General features: G+C 42.1%; 1 protein-coding gene across 3 annotated transcripts in view; it reads right to left on the reverse strand.

The window, feature by feature from the left end:
• Window positions 1-20,181, reverse strand: part of TRIM33 (tripartite motif containing 33) — a 155,742-nt gene that overhangs the window by 91,283 nt on the left and 44,278 nt on the right. For all 3 annotated transcript variants that reach the window (XM_033919373.1, XM_033919372.1, XM_033919371.1), the window contains exons 4-7: window positions 11,974-12,106; window positions 4,973-5,089; window positions 3,271-3,385; window positions 78-224 (exon numbers count right to left, since the gene is read on the reverse strand). In XM_033919373.1, the coding sequence (XP_033775264.1) occupies window positions 78-224; window positions 3,271-3,385; window positions 4,973-5,089; window positions 11,974-12,106 (512 nt within the window). The remainder of the gene's footprint in view (window positions 1-77; window positions 225-3,270; window positions 3,386-4,972; window positions 5,090-11,973; window positions 12,107-20,181) is intronic.

Raw genomic sequence — 20,181 nt, forward strand, 5'->3', positions numbered from 1 at the left:
GCTGGCATGACCATTTTCAAACAAGTTTTGCAACTATTTAATGCTCATAGCCAACGCAATTAGATGTTACTTCTTACCAAGCGCTTGCTGTACAGTAATGCCGTGCTACTACCACTTGCAATAGCCCAGTTTGTGAAATTCATCACATGCTTCACTTGCCGTGACAAACCCGTGATATCATTCTGCTGCTGCACCAACTTCAACTGTCTTTCCTTTGTGACGCTCTAAACAAAGAACAGTTCAGATGTGTTAACTTCCACTCCCTTTCATAACCAATACAGAAAACAATTCAAGACAGATGGGCAGTAGAGGCACCAGGATGCCAGCAGTGAGTTCACACAATTTCAACTCTTAGGCCCAGATTCACTAAAGATAAAGATTCAATTTCTGTTGGCCGATTCCTGGCTGATTTTGAAACAGCGATTGATTCACTATTTTTTTTGTATGCAAATGATTCAGTGAGCGATTGAGTCGGGGCAGAGTCCTGACAGTAGCGACAAGAGAAGCAGCCTCCTGTCACTGTTTCTGCCGGGTTTTTGTTTGTTGGGTTTTTTTTAATTGTAGAGATATTTTGTGTATATTACACATGCAAAGTATCTTGCCAATAAAAATAAAACAGGAAAAAAAGCCACCACCCCAACAGCACCCCTCCCCCAACCCAAAAAAATGACAGGAGGGATGCCCACTCCTTCCTGCCACCAGCCGCTCCACCTAAGCGAATATGGAAGGAGGGATGCCAACTCCCTCCTGCAGTCAAGACCTCCCCCCAAATTAACCCAACGCTGCCCCCCCTCCCGCGTGAATATGGCAGGAGGGATGCCAACTCCCTCCTGCCATCGGAACCCCCACCGCCAACCTGTGCTCTAATCCCCCTCCCCTCAACCTTTAAAGTTATCTTCAGCGATGGGAGCAGGAAGAACCGCAAAGTCCTTCTGCTCCTTCTCCGCCTGGCCGCAATGCGAATACAGGCCTTAGGATTCACCCCAGTGCATCATGTGGGAGGGGCCTGAGGCGCCTCTGCCAATCAGGGACTTCCTTAGGCTCAGCTCTAAGGAAATCCCCAATTGGCTCAGATGCCTCAGGCCCCTCCCCGTGCATCACATGATGCACCGGGGTAGGGCCTAAGTTCCGCATTCGCATCACGGTTGGGAGGAGAAAGAGCAGGAGGACTTTGCAGTTCCTCCTGCTCCCATCGCTGGAGATCACTTCTAAAAGGTACGGGGGAGGGGTTAGGCACCAGTCGATGGCAGTGGGGAGTTCCGACTGCAGGAAGGAGTTGGAATCCCTCCTGCCATAGTCACATGGGAAGGGGAGGGGCAGCATCGGGTTAGTTCGGGGGGGGGTCCCCGACGGTAGGATGGTTGGCATCCCTCCTGCAAAATTCGTGCAGACGGGGAGGACAATATCTGGTGGAGCAGCTGGTGGCAGGAGGGAGTAGGCATCCCTCCTGCCATTTGTGGGACATGAGGGGGGGGCTGCAGTTTTTTGACAGGTCTTACCTGTGTTTTCATTTTGTTTTTTATGTAACACACAAAATATCTGTGCCATGGAAAAAAAAAATGAATTTAAAAAGACAGGCAGACCTGTCAAAAAACCGACAGGTCTGCAGCAGTCGAGTTTTAGGATAATAAAACCCAATTCAAAACAGCCTAGCAATTGTTAGTGAATCAATTGCTTGGCTATTTTGCATGGGGTTTTACTAGTTTGCATGGGTGGATCGGAGATTGATCAGGCAGCGGTTTAGTGAATCAGGTCGGGGTACGATCACAAAACCAATAAAACTGGTTTTGCGATCGTCAATACAGGATCGGAAGGTTTAGTGAATCTAGCCCTTAATCCTTTATAACCAAAGCCTGTCTTAGAGGACTTGAGCTATAGCAGTCCAAAAGTAAAAGGATACAATTCATAAGGATTATTTCATAAAATGTATTACATGGGGTAGAAACAATGGAGGGACTGCCAACTTTTAGGCCCTACAGAATATTCCTTCTTCAAATACATCAATGAATAAGGAATGTCATGAAAGATTGCTTATTATCTACAGTCATCATTATACTGTCTATTACTTAGACTCTTGTGGTATATTCTTAGAAAGAATTAATCCAGCCCATTAAGAATATAAGAACCTAAGAATAGCCTTACTGGGTCAGACCAATGGTCCATCAAGCCCAGTGGCCAATCCAGGTCACTAATACCTTGCCAAAACCCATGGAGTAGCAACATTCCATGCTACCGATCCAGGGCAAGCAGAGGCTTCCCCCATGTCTTTCAATAACAGACTATGGACTCTTCCCTCCAGGAACTTGTCCAAACCTTTCTTAAAACCAGCTTCACAGGTATAGGTAATTCCATTCAATGAGAGACCCAGGCAGATTAGATTTTCAGGATATCAACAATAAATATTCCCAAGATAGATTTTTCTACTAAGGCGGTGTATGCCAATCTTTCTTCCACATACATTGTGGATATATGACCTGCCTGAGACTCTCGAGGACCAGAACTGTCTATTAAGGATACAAACTACACAGTATCAGAAAAAAGGCAAAATACATACCCAAATATACAAAAATAAACAAAATAACTAAGTGGAGAAAAAGACCTCAATTATGCTTCATAAGTCTAAAATAACTCCACTCCTTCAAAAATGTGGAAACATGGCTGACATCAAGGAGAAGACCCCAAGGGTGATCTACCAGCATTCTGCTGGCATAAATGGTATTTGCGGAGACTTTGCTCAAGACCCTAAAAAGGTCTTAAAGAGCATCTGCTATATAATGAGCCCCTGCCAAAAGGAACTGGGGATTTGGACTGACATCCAAATCCGCTGCCCAGCTAATTCTGAAGTGATATGCCTGGGCAACACATGACACTGCTGCCACTGTCTTGAGCTCAAGCGTCGCAGCCTCAAATTGTCTTCTAAGACAAAATCCAGTCTGCGGTCCTGGGAATCCTTCGGGACTACTCCACCCTCACTAAGTAGGGAGGTGCATTCAGATTTTAATTATATCTTATCTATATGACGTAGAACATATTCAGACTTGTGGAGGCAAGGTTGAACTTTTACCTTAGTCTTATGGATCACCCTAATGTATAGATTAGTGTATCTAATATGAGGCCTTCAGACAAGCACAAAATGCATCCTTAAGACTGGAAATGGCTGTCTATTTCAGTATGCCATCCTCCCCTTAACATCCCTCAGACCTATGACATCAAGTGCCACTAGGTAAAGCACAAGAAAAAATAGGAATAGAGCAACAGATTATACCGTACCTCTAGTTGATGTAAGAGAGATTTGCCTTTCTTATTGATTTCGTTGATAAGAGTAAAAATAGCCACTTTAATTTCCTGTTCTACTCGCTTGTTGGTTTCAGTTACTTCTTTAATCCTGCAGAATAGGAAAAGGATTGTATAGGTTAAACATTAATTTTGAACAGTACAAGTTCAGAAAATATCAGTGTTACAAAGCATCAATCACAAAATTTCAGAGGTTTTTTTTTTCTTTTTTTTTTTTGGGGGGGGGAACGACAAGAGGGAATAATTATACTAGCAATTAAATTTGTTTTGATTATTTAAAAGATACCAGCAGTGAGGCAGCAAAAGTCACTAGGTTCCAAGAGAGGCTGAAAATGGGGATATACTTCGTGTGCCAAGGACTCCTTGGAGATCAAGCCAAATTACTGCCCTGTAGGTAATGACTGGAGACTGTGGAACCAAGCTCTATGCTCAACCAGGTCCAGTCTGCAAATTGGAAACCTGGGAGCAAGATTGGTAGCCTACACAGCTGGGGACTAGGCTACAGACAGGTGCTCCAACCCACATAACCTACCATAAGCTAGAGTAGGGGTGTCAAAGTCCCTCCTCGAGGGCTGCAATCTAGTCAGGTTTTCAGTGTTTCCCCAATGAATATGTATGAGATCTATTAGCATACAATGAAAGCAGTGCATGCAAATAGATCTCATGTGTACTAATTGGGGAAATCCTGAAAACCCGACTGGATTACGGCCCTCGAGGAGGGACTTTGACACCCCTGTGCTAGAGGTAGAGAAATACTGATTTTTTTCCCCCCAGAGCACCAGCCCTTATACCTAGGATGTCACTGGGAAAAGTCAATTTTACGTACATCCATCTGCTCGCATGAAGGGATACAACCCAATTGGACAGAATGGTGCAGCTGTAAGGCTAAGGAAGAATAAGATTAATGGCCTTTCTCCAAGCAAGGGAGGAAACAACAACAAATGGAAGCATGAGCAGGTTGAGAAATAAAACAGAAAAATGACAGACATGAAGGAAGAGGTGCTTTGCATAATCGAAGCACCAAAGTACACTTTCTCCAACAGTGGCCAATATGGACAAGTACACAGGTGATTTTAGAACAGCAGATCAGCGATAGTGAAACTAAGCAACATATGGCAAAACACAAACTAAAGCAAGCTTTACAATAGGGTAAAAATGATTTGGAGAGAAGGGAGCAAAACAAAATCAGACATTTAATAGGAAAAGATTAAAAACTATTTTTATGTGGCTGGTTGTTAGCTAATCAATGAGTAGATAGCACCATATGGAAGGCTGTGCATACTGGAAATGGTAGGGGAGGGAAATCCCAAGGCATACTTATATCCTGCTGTCAGTTGGTATACAACAAGTCCTTCAAAACTGGAAATCAGCTTCCCTATTAAACTTTACTTTCTGGTGGAACTCAATCTGCTTGTACAAACGATACGATCTCCCTCCACAACTTCAACCCGTAATATATGAACACCCATTGACAGATATTTACGATCTCTTTAGTTATTTAATGTTTTTGTATCACATGCATTCTTGGTGTTTTATTTTGTATAGCATATATGCATATGGTGCCAAACTTCTGTATACTGTTATTGTTACATGATGTTCATTATTTCTGGTTTTCCTCATTAATCAATAAACAAATTGAACTTAAAAAAACAACACACACACAATTGTTCGTTCTTACCTATTTTGGACCTGAGTAGCAGCAAAATGAACATAATTTTTCTTTTCAAGAAGTTTGGCTAGCAAGTTTTCAATAGCACCCTTTTGATTCTGAAAAGCTTCTTCCAAAAACTGATACCTTTAAGACCACATAGGATAAACATTAAATTTTATATTAAAACAAATGTGATTGTGCAAGTACAATAAAACGAGATTAACTTTACTGCAAGCAACTATTAAATTACAATACACATCAGTAAACATTAAACCTGGGACTAACAGAACATGGTGAACAGATGAATCATTTCACAATGCAATCTTTTCACTCAAGTTCTTGTTTCTCATGTAAAAACACTTGTACAATCCTAAAAATATACAGAATTGCACAAGTATAAAAATACACAAAAGTGAAGACATTCTCTTTCTCCCCAGGCACTGAACAAAAAAAAAGAAAAAAAAAATCTTAAATATATTTTGTCAACTTCCCTGCCTTGCATTCTTGAAAAAGAAGAGCTACTATCATAGGACATTATCCCTGCCACAATTGTTTTGTTTGTCATGTGAACCTGAAAACTAAAAATTTTCCAACATCCACTCACTTGTGACAGTAATAAACTAAGACACTTTTCAAACTGTAGAACTGAACAGGTGGTTTATGTGCTAATGATATGCCCATGCAGACTCTTTACATTGGGAAAACCACTAGACTTTTAAGGATTGAACACAATATAAAGTAAAGTGATTGGCAAGCTGCTAACAGAACATGCACTTTCAAAACACCGTGAAGAGGTAGTGATGTAAATAGAATCATTTTACATAAAGAAAATAGATATATTTATAAATATATTATTGTAATGGTTTGAATTTAGAACCAGATTTATCTGTATTTCTGTCAAAATGGTTCTTCAGACTAACAAACACCTCAGTTTGGTATAGAACAGACATGGGCAACTCCGGTCCTTGAGGGCCGGAATCCAATCGGGTTTTCAGGATTTCCCCAATGAATATGCATTGAAAGCAGTGCATGCAAATAGAGCTCATGCATATTCATTGGGAAAATCCTGAAAACCCGATTGGATTCCGGCCCTCGAGAACCGTAGTTGCCCATGTCTGGTATACAACCATGCATAGACTTCATGTTAAAGAGCATGTAATTTTGAAATATGTTTTTTACTTCATTTGTAGGCTAATTTATGCTGGTATTAATGTATATTGGACTTGAAATGTTAGCACTTAGCCTGTGATGGCATTTACATAATATTAATCCTTTACTACAGTGATTCCCAACCCTGTCCTGGAGGAACACCAGGCCAATCGGGTTTTCAGGCTAGCCCTAATGAATATGCATGAGAGAGATTTGCATATGATGGAAGTGATAGGCATGCAAATTTGCTTCATGCATATTCATTAGGGCTAGCCTGAAAACCCAATTGGCCTGATGTTCCTCCAGGACAGGGTTGGGAACCACTGCTTTACTATATATTGTGTGTTTTATTGTAGCTGTGATTTTTTTAAATGTTTTGTGCAGTTATAATCATAAGAAATCTATTTTGGCAGCTTTTAATGTTTAAGAATGTTTTAAAGCCTTTCCCAATGCCAATGACACAGGATGGATAAAAATCATAAAAAAATAAAAAATAAAAAATATTGGATTTCTTTTATTTAAATCAAAATTTTTTTTTAAATTAAATGCTTTGAGAAAAAAAAAATCTCTCTCAAGATACATTATAGTCTAAACATTACAGCTAAAATAACAAAATATTGGGTTTAAAAGAAATGTTTAAGGTATTCTCAGAATCCTAAAACCATTTTCTAAAGCTAAAGTTAAAAAGCTGTTTTATTGCTGATACTCTTGAAATTTGGAAGAAACTGAGAGCGCACTTAAAAAACAGAACTGCACAATGATAATTATAAGCATTAAAAAAACAAATGGTACAAGCACCATCTCCAGCTCATTTTCTTGCAAATACTGTGAATATCTGGTACCAGGATTAAACTTAAATGCTAAAGAAGGTGTTAGCTATGACATGGGTATCCTGGAATCATCTGTCTGTAATACCAACTATAATAAATTCAGAATTAAGGGGGGACCATTGAAGAAATACAGTATGTTTGCTGATGATATTTTAGAGAAAGTCACCTTTAAAGTTATGAATAAACATGTAGATAAAAGGTGAGTTAGTTTATGTAGTGTAACTAGATCTTCAGAAAGCTTTTGACAAAGTTCCTCATGAGAGACTCCTGAGAAAATTATTGAGTCATGGGATAGGAGGCAATGTTCAGTTGTGGATTAGGAATTGGTTATCGGACAGAAAACAGAGGGTAGGGTAGGGTTAAATAGTCATTTTTCTAAATGGAGGAGGGTAAATAGTAGAGTGTCACAGGCATTTCTTCTGTAACCGATGCTATTTAACTTATTTATAAATGATCTGGAAATTGGAATGGGCGAGATTAAATCTGCAGATGACACTAAACTATTCAAAGTAGTTAAAACAAATGCTGACTGAAAAACTGCAGGCAGACCTTAGGAAATTGCAAGACTGGGCGTCCAAATGGCAGATGATATTATAAAAAGCAATGCACATTGGAAAGAATAACCCAAATCATAGTTACCAGATGGTAGGGTCCACCTTGTGGGTCAGTGCCTAAGAAAAAGATCTGGGTGGCATTACAGACAATGTGTTGAAACTTTCTGTCCAATGTGTAGCGGCGACAGCCAAAAAGGCAAACAAGAAGTGACCTCACCTTGAGTATTATGTTTAATTCTGGTTGTCTTAACTCAAAAAAGATATAGCAGAACTAGAAAGGTTCAAAGAATGACCAAGATGATAAAGGGGATAGAACTCCTCTCATATGAGAGACGAGGTAAGGACTCTTCAGCTTGGAAAAGAGACGGCTGGGGAGATATGATTAATCTACAAAATTCTGAGTACATGTGGATCAATTTTTTCAACAAAAATTAAAAAGACTAAGAGACACTCGAAGTTACAGGGAAATACTTTCAAAACCAATAAGAGGAGATATTTTTTTTTACTCAGAAAATAGTCAAGCTGTAGAACACATTGCCAGAGGATGTGTTAAGAATAGTTAATGTAGCTGGTTTAAAAAAAAGGTTTGGATAAGTTCCTGGAGGAGAAGTTCATAGTCAACTATTGAGACGGACATGGGGAAGCCACTGCTTGCCCAGGATTGGTACCATGGAATGTTACTACTATTTGGGATTTTTCCAGATACTTGTGATCTGTATTGGCCACTGTGAAGATGATATATTGGGTTAGATGGACCACTGGTCTGACCCAGTAAGGCTTACTTATTAAGCACTTGGATTTAGAGACTTGAAGTAATGATTTCACTTCAACAGTAGCTTCTTGGTTTTCAGCTAATCTTTGAAAGCAGTGCTCTTTAACCCTTAGAAAGCACATATAAGCTCGAAGGTCTCTTATGCTTGGAGGAGGGGGAGTAGCTTTATATGTTAAAGATCATATTAAAGCCACACAATTGCAGGATCTGCAGGGCAAGGAAGAGGCACTGTGGATCAATTTGGAAAGGGGGAATGGTGAATATATTTACATTGGTGTGATATACAGGCCTCCTTAACAGTAGACATTCAGAATATATCGAAAAAAGGGGAAGACTTGCTAATAGGTGATTTTAACATGCTGGATGTTAATTGGGGTATCCCTATTGCAGGGTGTTCTAGAAGTAGGGAGATCCTGGATTTTCTTCAAGGAGAACTGTTCCAGCAGTTGGTAATGGAACCCACACGGGATGGGGTCATACTGGACTTAGTGCCTCAAAACGGGGAAAGTGTTCCTGATGTTACAGTGGGTGATCATCTGGCATCCAATGATCACTGCATGGTACAGTGTAATATTAAGATGGGTATAGAGAGGGCTCATTCAAAAGCAAAGGTTCTAGACTTTTAAAAAACTTTGGTCCTTGGTAGAAGGTGAGGAATCTGAGCCAATGGAAAAGGACGCATATGTCTGGTGGTGTCTTGCCAAGCCAACAGAAAACACAGAATCATCTCCCACAATGTAGAACAAGAGTGCTTTGCATAAATAGCAGGTAGTCAGAAGATAGGCTGCTGGTCACCTGCTCAGTGAGCCCAATGTTTGCCTAATTTTAGGGATAACAATATGTTGAGATTGTTGCTGTTGTCTGGGTTTCACCGTGACCCGAACAGCAACTATCATGACATCAGCCACAGAAGCCTAAGAGAGCAATATGTTGAACCTGCTGAGTTTCTAACCGGTCCATGCAGAAGTAGGTGGTTTATGCCACAGGGAGGTAAAGAAAAAGGGAATGAAATTTAAAAATTTACTACCCGTCTGTGATAGCGGTCTGCATATTATATATAGGCACTTATTTTGTATCTGGTGCAATGGAGGATTAAACAGCTTTCCCCGAGTCACTAGAAGCTACAGTGGGAATCAAACCCAGTTCTCCAGGTTCTCAGGCCATTGCACTAACCATTAGACTACTTTTTGTGAGATTTTTCTAAGATCAATTTTAGTATCTAAAATGTTCTTAAACAACTTAGAATTTGTGCTCTTTGTGGCATTCCAGCACAATGTTTATAATCCTAATTTTAGGCAAGATCAAGCCACAAATATACATTTAGCATGGATGTCAGAGTTCTGGATATTTCTGCTACCTTCTTGACATGGACAAAACTCTGATTGTGACCCACATCAAGGAACTTGAGGCCACTGAGGCCAGAGACCACTGCAGAGCTCCCTAGCCAGTACCTTGGGTGCAGCAAGATGTCTCGGAGAGGGTGACCTCGACGAGGCTGCACACTTAGAGCAGAAGACATCCTGCAATGTATAACGGTAGTGTCTATGAGAAGCCAACATCAAGAGACTGTATGCTGTAGAGACCTTCAACACTTATTGGGAAGTAGACTTCTCTGATGGATAGACTCCCCCGATGCCAATGTCGATGCAGGAGGTATCGTTGATGTTTCCAGTACCCTGGTGTCCATACTCAAACCAAACAGTTCTCCTGCTGAATCAGACAGGCCTCAATGGAGGACTTTTTCAATAGGGAATACCGAATACAAGACTCTGTTCGGTGGTCAGTACATAAACAATGGATGCACCAATTATGAGGATCAGTAATCGAAATGGGCCACTGACACCTGCAATACGTTTTACACCCTGTCGCAGGCTTGGACATGGGGAAAATCTCTTTGGCGAGATTGAACTCAATGTTTGAAGAACAAAACTCACCAAGGAAAAAAAAAAAATAACTGAAGGGCCGAAGCCCAGAGACTTAGAACAAAATAACAGTTTTGGTGGTGGTGTTTTGTTGGGGGTTTTTTTTGGAGGGGGATATAAAAGTAAAGAAACCCAATGAAAGATAAATTAAATAAGATAAAACAAGAGGATAATATGCAAAAGTGGGAAGGCAACGCTGGCAGATAGTCAGTCCAAAAAGGGACTTCTTTGCTCCACAGAAAACAAAGAACAGAGGTACCGCGAGCGGGCATCAGGCAGGAAAGTACTTGCACATGCATGGTGTGGGCAATCACAAAGTTTCTTAAAATTTAAAGCGATGGTTCACTTTCATACTGTCCATACCGGGCTCCATGGATGAAGTCACCCATATGTGAGAATATGCTGTCTGCTTGTCCTGGGATAATGAAAAATACTATTAAATTTGTTTGAAAAGACTATAAAATACAAAACTAGAAATAAAATTAGTGTGTGTATACGAGTGTATAAGACAAGTTAATTTAATCATGTATTTTTAATGAGAATAACTAATGGGCAAACTAGATGGACCGTTCAGGTCTTTATCTGCCATCATTTACTATGTTACTATATTTAATCAAGAGACGTTGCAAATTTGTTTCCACTAGTCAAATGAATATTTAAATGAGTAAAGCTGACAAAATGAGGCTCTTTGAAGACTTTAAAAAACCCGTTTAACAATAGAATTGCAGATTTTCGTTTGGCCCGAGGACATAGTTTCCCTTTTATACAATAAAGTAGGCTACTCAAATAATTTGAGCTGAGGTCCAGAAACCTTTGCAGTCTGAAAATTGGGGTCTGCAAAGTACCACATGCAAAACTACTATACAGCTATCTATCAATCCCAAGGGGGAAGGAAGCACATTTCCCAAAGTTGACATATTAATAAATTAATACTATTTTTTCCTAAACACAAGTGATAGCCTTCTCTATTAGTTACTCCCAAAATAAAGAACAATTCTCGTACTACTATCTGAAAATGATGTTCTATTTAGATATGCTATTAACTTTTCCCACTACTTTTTAAATTAAACCCTCACACAGATCTAGTTCACCATCCACCACAGGTTTTGTTAAATGAAAGCATGTTTCACATCACAGAAAATGCCAATATTAACCCCTTTGCCCATTTCTTGTCCATCCATACTAATCAATAGGAGCTAATCCAATGTGAATAATCCTGTTTTTAACTTCCCTTGCAAATAGTGCAACATCTATTTGTGCTGAAAATCTGCGTCCTCAGCCCTATCAATTACTACCAGAATACTGCATCCCTCCTACCCCTCCTAAGCATAACTTGACCTCCTCCTTGCCAAACTAGCTTACATTTTGGGCATCCGCCAGTACTGTCCCCAAGCCACTGCTACAGCGGCCAGCGACTAGCAGCAGTAGCTCAGGGACAGTGTCAGCGGCCACCCAAAATGTAAGCTCATTCTGCAAAGGAGGAGGTCTTGTGAGGTTTGGCAATCCCTGCCAGCACAAGTAATTGGCTTTCTGGCACTGGCACCCCCGCAGTCCAGAACGCAGTCAAGTAGCTCTATAATACAGTAAATCTCTCATTCCTTAAAATAAGTGCCTGATTCACATTAAAAAAAACCTAGTGAGAATACAAATAGAAAATAAAAGGAGCTTTCATATACAGTTCTGTAACTATTTCAAATTAATGAAAAGTGAACACAGCCTTATTAGTAAGTTTACTGGCAATTAAGCTCTATTCTAATGGAAACCATGTGATGCAAACATTGCTTTTAGACATTATTCCTACCTGTGCTCCTTGTGCTCGAGTAATTGACAATCTCGGCATGTCAGCCTATCACATGTTTCACAGAAAAGTTTTAACTGTTCTTGTTTGTGGACTGGACAGAAAACTGGACGCTGGCCTGATGTTCCCACAGATTCTGTTACAATACAAATCATGTTCATAATGTCAGAAATACTTTCTAATTTAATTATATGCCAATGCGCATCATTCTTTGCAAACCCATGAATTCTCCCCTGTGACAGATGGTGGCAAAAACCATACATCAAAAAACCATCCAATCCTGTCTGTCCAGTTATTCCTGTCCATGCTGCCAAGAAAACAACCCACCTGTCAGACATAAGAACTGCCATCTCCCATGGAGCACAAGTGTTTACACTATTCTCTGTCCAAGACATTTTGCTGTCTTCATCCTTCCTCCACTTTCAGATGTACAAGGAACCTTATTTAGTACCTGCCCAGACTTCCTGCCCCTTCCCTATTCTGGAAAAGAAGATGGGCAAGAGGTCCGCTAGCCCCAATAGTATTGATGCTGAAGTAGACAGTGAAGGGTTATTGAAAAACCTTTATTAGAGAATAATCAAATAAAAAAGTGCCCCAACATGGCTATGTTTTGTCCAGCAAGGCTGCTAAAGGGAACAAACCTTATAATAAAACATATTAGCATAGAAATCATGTTAGCATAAAAACAAATATCCAACATTGATTTTTAAGTTTTGTTTCTAACATTAATCACCAGTACAACTTAAAGCTAAAAAAAGCAACAACATACAAGCATAAATAATATCAGAACTATGAAACAAAACACAGGTACAGTATATAGGTAAGCACATAACAGCCTTACTGGGTCAGACCAATGGTCCAACCATGGCCAATCTAGGTCACAAGTACCCACATAGTGGCAAAACTCCATGGTACTAATCCCAGGGCAAACTTGGTTTCCCCCATATCAATGTTTTGGAACCAGTGAAGGTATCTTATGTACCCTTATGGTGTAACATCATCACTTGACTACATGTAAATTCATAAGGCAACCCCTCCCCCCCTCCAGTTTAGATACCTGCTCCTCTATCATTTACATATTGCTTAGTTGTAGTTTTTATGTGCATTCTGTTAAGTGTATATTTTATACATTATGTGTCCTTTATATGTAGTCCCTATATTTATTTTATATATACATCTGTATTATTTTGAACAATTGAATTTAATTATGATTTGGTTCAAACTGTGTCCTTTTTTATTATGATTTTAATAATTTTGTTGTTTTATAGTTTTACTAACCCCTGATGCAGCCCTGAGAGTGGGCGAAACATGACCTGTGTCGGGTTGGTTGGGGTTTTTTTGTCTGCAGTACAATAAATCATCCTTGGTTATTATACTTTGGCTGAGTTGCTGTTTTTGGTCACCACTTTGGATTTTGCAGATTGTCTGACCATATTAAGGTTCCAGTATGGAAACGGTTCTCAAATTGGAGGCTGTAGTCTCAGTGTACCCTTCAGGAACCTCGCTATGTCCAGGTGGGCCGCTAGCAAAGCTCTCTTCTCTTGGCTCCAGAAACAGAAAAGACCAGGAATGCTGGCTCCTAAAAGTCATTATCAAGACAGTGGCTTATGACATATTACCAAGGAATGATTTAGAGTATCTTGTAGATGAAATTTGCTTTCAGAAAGTGGGTGAGCATTCTTTACTCAAGCCTTAAATAGTATAAGACAGTACATGAATTTACTACATACAGAATGAGGCTACTAAAATGGTCAGTAGTGGTACATAGGATTGTTGTTCCATTGGGGCTTGCGTACATCTGAGAAGCTGAAAAGCTATGCCATCAGTAGTTTCACTACCAGCAGAGCCTCCCAAGGCAGACAGGTTTCAGCGGAGATGTCAGACTAACGATGTACCACCCATCTGGGCAGCAGCAGATAGGCAGTGTTGGTGGCAGAGGATCACATTTGATGTGACAACAGCGAATTCAAATTTATACTACGCAGAAGGCCCAACAATCTACTTCTGTATTCTGCCAAGAAAACTTGATGATGTCTAAAGAATCGACGTATAGTGCTGGAAGATGGTCCCCTAGGTCGGAAGACACTCACCATGCTACTAGGGAAGAGCTGATCGTCACCCAGAGTACGCCCAATGTTTGTGAAGTTGATGATCAAAGATGCCAGAATGTCCTGATGCTGATGTTGCTGAAGAGAAAAGGGAGATCAGAAGCTATAAAGATAATCTCAACATAGGAACATGGAATGTACGAAGCATGAATCAAGGAAAATTGGGAATGATTAAAGATCAAATGGAAAAAAAATAAAATTGATTTGATAGGGGCCAGGGAACTCAAATGGAAAGGATAGGGCCATTTTCAATTAAACGAACACTGGATCTGCTACTCTGGTCATGAAACACAAAGGAAAAATGGCGTGGAATTCATCCTCAACAATAAGCTTTGAAAGACAATTCTAAAGTACAATGTTATTAGTGACAGAGTCATGTCAATCCATCTACAGGGAAAGCCGATCAATGTCACCTTGATCCAAGTATATGCTCCAATGACAGATGCAGAAGATAAAGATGTAAAATTGTTCTACGAACAACTTTAAAATGAAATAGATCAAATGCTGAAACAAGATCTTTTAATCATTATGGGGGAATTCAATGCAAAAATAGGAAGTACACCTGAAAATGTAGTGGTTGGAAAGTGCAGTACAGGAGAAAGAAATGAAGCTGGTGATTACTTAGTACAGTTTTGCAAAATGAACCCACTGTCAATCATGAACATGCATTTCCAACAATGCAAAAACATTGCCAGTACACATGGACCTCTCCAAATGGAATGTATCAGAATCAGATAGCCTACATCTACAAGGTGCAGTTTTGACTGCAAGGACTAAACCAGGAGCTGATTGCGAAAGCAACCATGAGCTTTTGACATGCAAGGTCAAAGTAAAGCTTTGCAAGAAGATGATCATTAGAGACCTCCCAAAATATGACACTGAAAATATTTCATCAGACTATTGAATAAAACTAGACAACAGATTTGCCTGTCTTGATAAAGGAGATAGAGAGCCCAAAGTGTTATGGAATGACATCAAAACTGTAATTAGTGATGAAGCTAAAAAAAAAAACCCCAAACCACACTCCAGAAGAGAAAAAGCCAAGAAATCACCTTGGATCTCAGAAGAAACCAGAAAAGTAGCAGAACAAAGACAACAAGCAAAACTTTCCAGTGATAGAAAAAAGTATCATAAATGAACCGAGTGTTTCAAATGACAAGTTTGGCAAGACAAAACGATATCTAAAGGATATTTGTCAGAAACGTGAATCAGAACATGTAAACAGAAAAACCAAATTAGCGTATCAGGACATTCAAGAAATTCAGGCAGAAATTCCAGCCTCGATTGGGGATGCTTAAAGATGCCGATGGAATGATATTGTATGATAGATTCCGTACAAACATAAGGAAGTTCTTCTTCACCCAGAGAGTAGTGGAAAACTGGAACGCTCTTCCAGAGGATGTTTTAGGGGCAAACACCCTCCAGGAATTCAAGACAAAGTTAGACAAGTTCCTGCTAAACCAGAATGTAAGCAGGTAAGGCTAGACTCAGTTAGGGCACTGGTCTTTGACCTAAGGGCCACCGCAGGAGCGGACTGCTGGGCACGATGGACCACTGGTCTGATCCAGCAGTGGCAATTCTTATGTTAAGCATTAAAAAGAGACGGAAAGAATATACAGAAAATTGAACTGGAAACAGACGCTGAAGAAGAACCAGATATTTTTAAAGTAATCATAGCAACAATTAAAGCTTTATCGAAAAACAAATCACCTGGTATCGACAGTATTCCATTTGAATTAATCAAAGGCTCAGAAGGTGCTATCATGGCCCTCAATCCACTGTCAACAAATTTGGAAGGAAAAAACATGGTCAACCAACTAGAGAAGATCACCGTTCATACCTATACTGAAGAAAGGCGACACCAAGGACTAACAACTACAGAACGATTGCATTAATTCCACATGCCAGCATATTTCTACTCAAAACTCAGCTGATAAAAATCAAGAAACTATAGTGAGAATCGAATATGGCAACACTTATTGGTTTCCAATACATTACATTACAATAGTGATTTCTATTCCGCCATTACCTTGTGGTTCAAGGTGGATTACATAAGAGTTGTCAGGAGGTTACAAGAATTGTAACATTACATAGGAATTGTCGTTAGCATTACATAAGAATTGTCGAGAACTTAAGGAGCAACATGTTGGGTAATAAGAAACATTTTAGATTAGATATGGGTGGAGTGTGTGGTAGGTGGAGTTAGGGAAGGAAGTGGTCGTGTTAAACAGATTTTATGTGTTTTTTGAAGAGTAGGGTTTTAGTTTCTTCTTTGAAAGTTTTGTAGTCTGTGGTTGTAGAATAAAACATAGCATCAGATCACCTTATCTGTTCAACCTTTATGACAAAGCAAAATTGCAGAAAAGCAAATTTGGAAGAAAAGCTTGTTAGTTTCAAAACTAGTGGCCAAAATATAAACAACCTGCACTATGCAGATGACACAACGTTCATCACAAGCAGCAAAGACAACATGCTGTATCTACTGAGAAAAGTCAAAGCTGAAAGTCGTAATATGGGATTAAAACTGAACATAAGACGCTGATCACGAACACAAAAAATGATGATGATTTTGAGCTTGAAGGAGATAAAACAGAAGTTGTAAAGGATTTCAATCTCCTGGGCTCTTTTGTAAACAAAGAAGCAACTAACAGGGAAGAAATACTCTGCAAAATAGCACTTGGTCACTCTTCAATGAAGGCTCTTGACAAAGTATTCAAAGGCAAGGAAATAGCAACCCAAACGAAGATCAGACTTGTCCACACACTCATTATATCAGCGGCCAATTACAGATGCAAATGCTGGACACTACAGAAACAAGATAGAAAGATTGAATCATTTGAGTTTTGGTACTGGAGAAGGATTTTATGTGTGCTGTGGACCACCAGAAGAAACTAACAAATCTATACTAGAAGAGATCAAACTCTTTATGTTACTCAAAGCCCACATGATGAGGTTACGACTGTCTTATTTTGGTCACATCATCAGAAGAGAAAGATCATTGGAGAAGGACATGTTTGGGAAGATTGAAAGAACCAAGTGAAGAGGGCAACCTGCAAACAGAAGGCTTTGGTCACACCATCAGAAGAGAAAGGTCACTGGAGGAGGACATGTTTAGGAAGACTGAAGAACCAGGCAAAGAGGGCGACCTGCAATCAGAAGGCTAGACAAGTTGAAAACAACCATGGGGATGAAACTGAAGGACCTTACCGGACTAGCACAAAACTGGTTTCTTTTTATATCTGTAATTCAAGTCACTAGAACTCAAACACAAGTCAATGGCACCTAACTCAGTCTAACTCTTACTATTAAATTTATTGTAAACTGCTTTGTGCGAATCTTCATGAAAAGGCAGCTAATAAGGAAGGGTTAGGTTCTTACCTTGATGATCCTCTTTCCTGTAGAACAGCTTACAATTCCTTACAGATGGGCTAAGCACCTCAGTTTGCAAGTTGCCTGCAAAAGAATCATTTTCTTCTCTCCGCCCCCCTCTCTGGGCAATGCCCCCCTCTCCTCAGCCAGTACTAAAGCAAGTGATAACCCCTAGGAGAGGAAATGAAAACAAGGGGGGGGGTGCTCGGGGAACTCCCTAATCCAGATTAAATTCGATATGCTCTACAATAGTAACCACCCAACAGGACAACAAAGAACGATTGTAAAACAAAAAAAGCCCACCTACCTGTGTGCAACCAGTATAAACACTTGTACAGCTCTTAGCAAGGCAAAATGACTTGTAGTCTTCCAAGACTACAAGCCTCTGTAGGCATAACAGACATCTGACACGGTGAGGTATAAGGAATCGTATGCTGTTCCATGGGAAAGAGGATTATTGAGGTAAGAACCTAATCATTACTTCCTATGCAACAGATAGGACGTACCAGAGCAGTCCCTTCAAGTTTCAAGTTTTATTTTGATTTGATGAGTCGCTTATTCAAAATTTACTAAGCGAGTTACAGTAAAATAATAATAAACATATCTTTCGAAATACTACCGTATTTTCTCGCATATAACGCGCGCGTTATACGTGGTTTTTACGTACCGCGCATACCCTTGCACGCTATACGCGTGAGCGCGTTGTACAAAATTTTTTTTACATAGTTCCTCCCCCCCCCTCCTATTCACCCCCCCCCCACCGCAGGACCGCTCGCACCCCCACCCCGAAGGACCGCTCGCACGCACCCACACCCCCACCCTGAAGGTCCGCTCGCACGCACTCCCACCTGCACCCCCACCCTGAAGGACCGCTCGCACCCCCACAGCCTCCCGACCCCCCCCCCCCCCATCATGTAGAAGCTCCTACCGGTGTCCTGCTGCTTCCTCTTGGCGGTCCCGACACCCGATACGATCGGGGCAAGAGGGAGCTCAAGCCCTCTTGCCCCAGCCAACCGCGGCACCCCCGACACGATCGGGGAAAGAGGGAGCTCAAGCCCTCTTGCCCCAGCCAACCGCGGCACCCCCGACACGATCGGGGCAAGAGAGAGCTCAAGCCCTCTTGCCCCCCCGACTCCCCAACTCCCCGACAATATCGGGCCAGGAGGGAGCCCAAGTCCTCCTGGCCCTGGCGACCCCCCCCCCCCGCTAGTTGTTCGGGCCAGGAGGGAGCCCAAACCCTCCTGGCCACGATGACCCCCTACCCCCACCCCGCACTACATTACGGACAGGAGGGATCCCAGGCCCTCCTGCCCTCGACGCAAACCCCCCTTCCCCCAACGACCGCCTATTCTGATTGGCCCAGGCGCCTTAGGCCCCACCAGTAGGCGGAGCTTTGAGACGGATGGGCCAATCCGGCCTCATTCCGTCGTTGGCTGCCTGCCGGACAGGCGGGTTTGGCTCCCGTCTGTCCGGCCAACTACACAAAGGTATGGGGAAGGGGGGTGGGGGTGTCGTGGGGGTCGGCCAGGGGGGTCGCGGGTCGGCTGGGGGGGCGGTTGGAGGTTCTTGGGGGGGGGGGGGCGGTCGTTGGGGGGGGGGGGGTTTGCGTCGAGGGTAGGAGGGCCTGGGATCCCTCCTGCCCGTAATGTAGTGCGGGATGGGGGTCGCCGTGGCCAGGAGGGTTTGGGCTCCCTCCTGGCCCGAACAACTAGCGGGGGGGGGGGGGGGGGTCACCAGGGCCAGGAGGACTTGGGCTCCCTCCTGGCCCGATATTGTCGGGGAGTTGGGGAGTCGGTGGGGCAAGAGGGCTTGGGCTCCCTTTTGCCCCGATCGTGTCGGGGGTGCCGTGGTTGGCTGGGGCAAGAGGGCTTGAGCTCCCTCTTGCCCCGATCATGTCGGGGGTGCCACGGTTGGCTGGGGCAAGAGGGCTTGAGCTCCCTCTTGCCCCAATCGTGTCGGGGAGTCGGGACCGCCAAGAGGAAGCAGCAGGACACCGGTAGGAGCTTCTACATGATGGGGGGTCGGGAGGCTGTGGGGGTGCGAGCGGTTCTTCAGGGTGGGGGTGGGGGTGCGGGTGGGGGTGGGAGTGCGTGCGAGCGGTCCTTCGGGGTGGGGGTGCGGGTGCGTGCGAGCGGACCTTTGGGGTGGGGGTGCGAGTGGTCCTGCGGGGGGGGGTGAATCAGACGTCGGGGGGGCATCAGGCTTTCAGGGTGGGGACAGGACTTCAAGGGGGAGAGGAGAGTCGGGGTGGCCAGAGGAGAGTTGGGGCGGTCGAAAGGAGAGTCGGGCAGCATGCGCGGTATACGGGTGTGTGCGGTATATAAAAATTTCTGTACATAAATTTGTGTTTTTCGCGTGCTATACCCGTGTGCGCGTTTTACACGGGAGCGCGTTATCTACGTGAAAATACGGTAATTAAAATTTAAGTATAATGGGTTAGACCGACAGACTTACAGAAACAATGGATACACAAGGAAAAAGGGAATTAAAGTTACAAAATTGGGTGGGATAAATGAGCCTGCAACCAACACGGAGGACCCAAAGGCCCCGTCCATTTATGCCACGTTGTCTTCTCTGTAAAATTTTGGAAAGGTATGGGGGGGTAGACCATGTGGCTACCCTACAAATTTAGTCGGGCAACACCACCATAGATTCTGCCCAGAAAGAAGCCATGATTCTGGTAGAGTGAGCTTTCATGGCAAATGGCAGCTGCTTTCTACAACCCTTGTACACT

This window comes from Geotrypetes seraphini, chromosome 13, assembly GCF_902459505.1.
Source record: "Geotrypetes seraphini chromosome 13, aGeoSer1.1, whole genome shotgun sequence".
Lineage (NCBI taxonomy): Eukaryota > Metazoa > Chordata > Amphibia > Gymnophiona > Dermophiidae > Geotrypetes > Geotrypetes seraphini.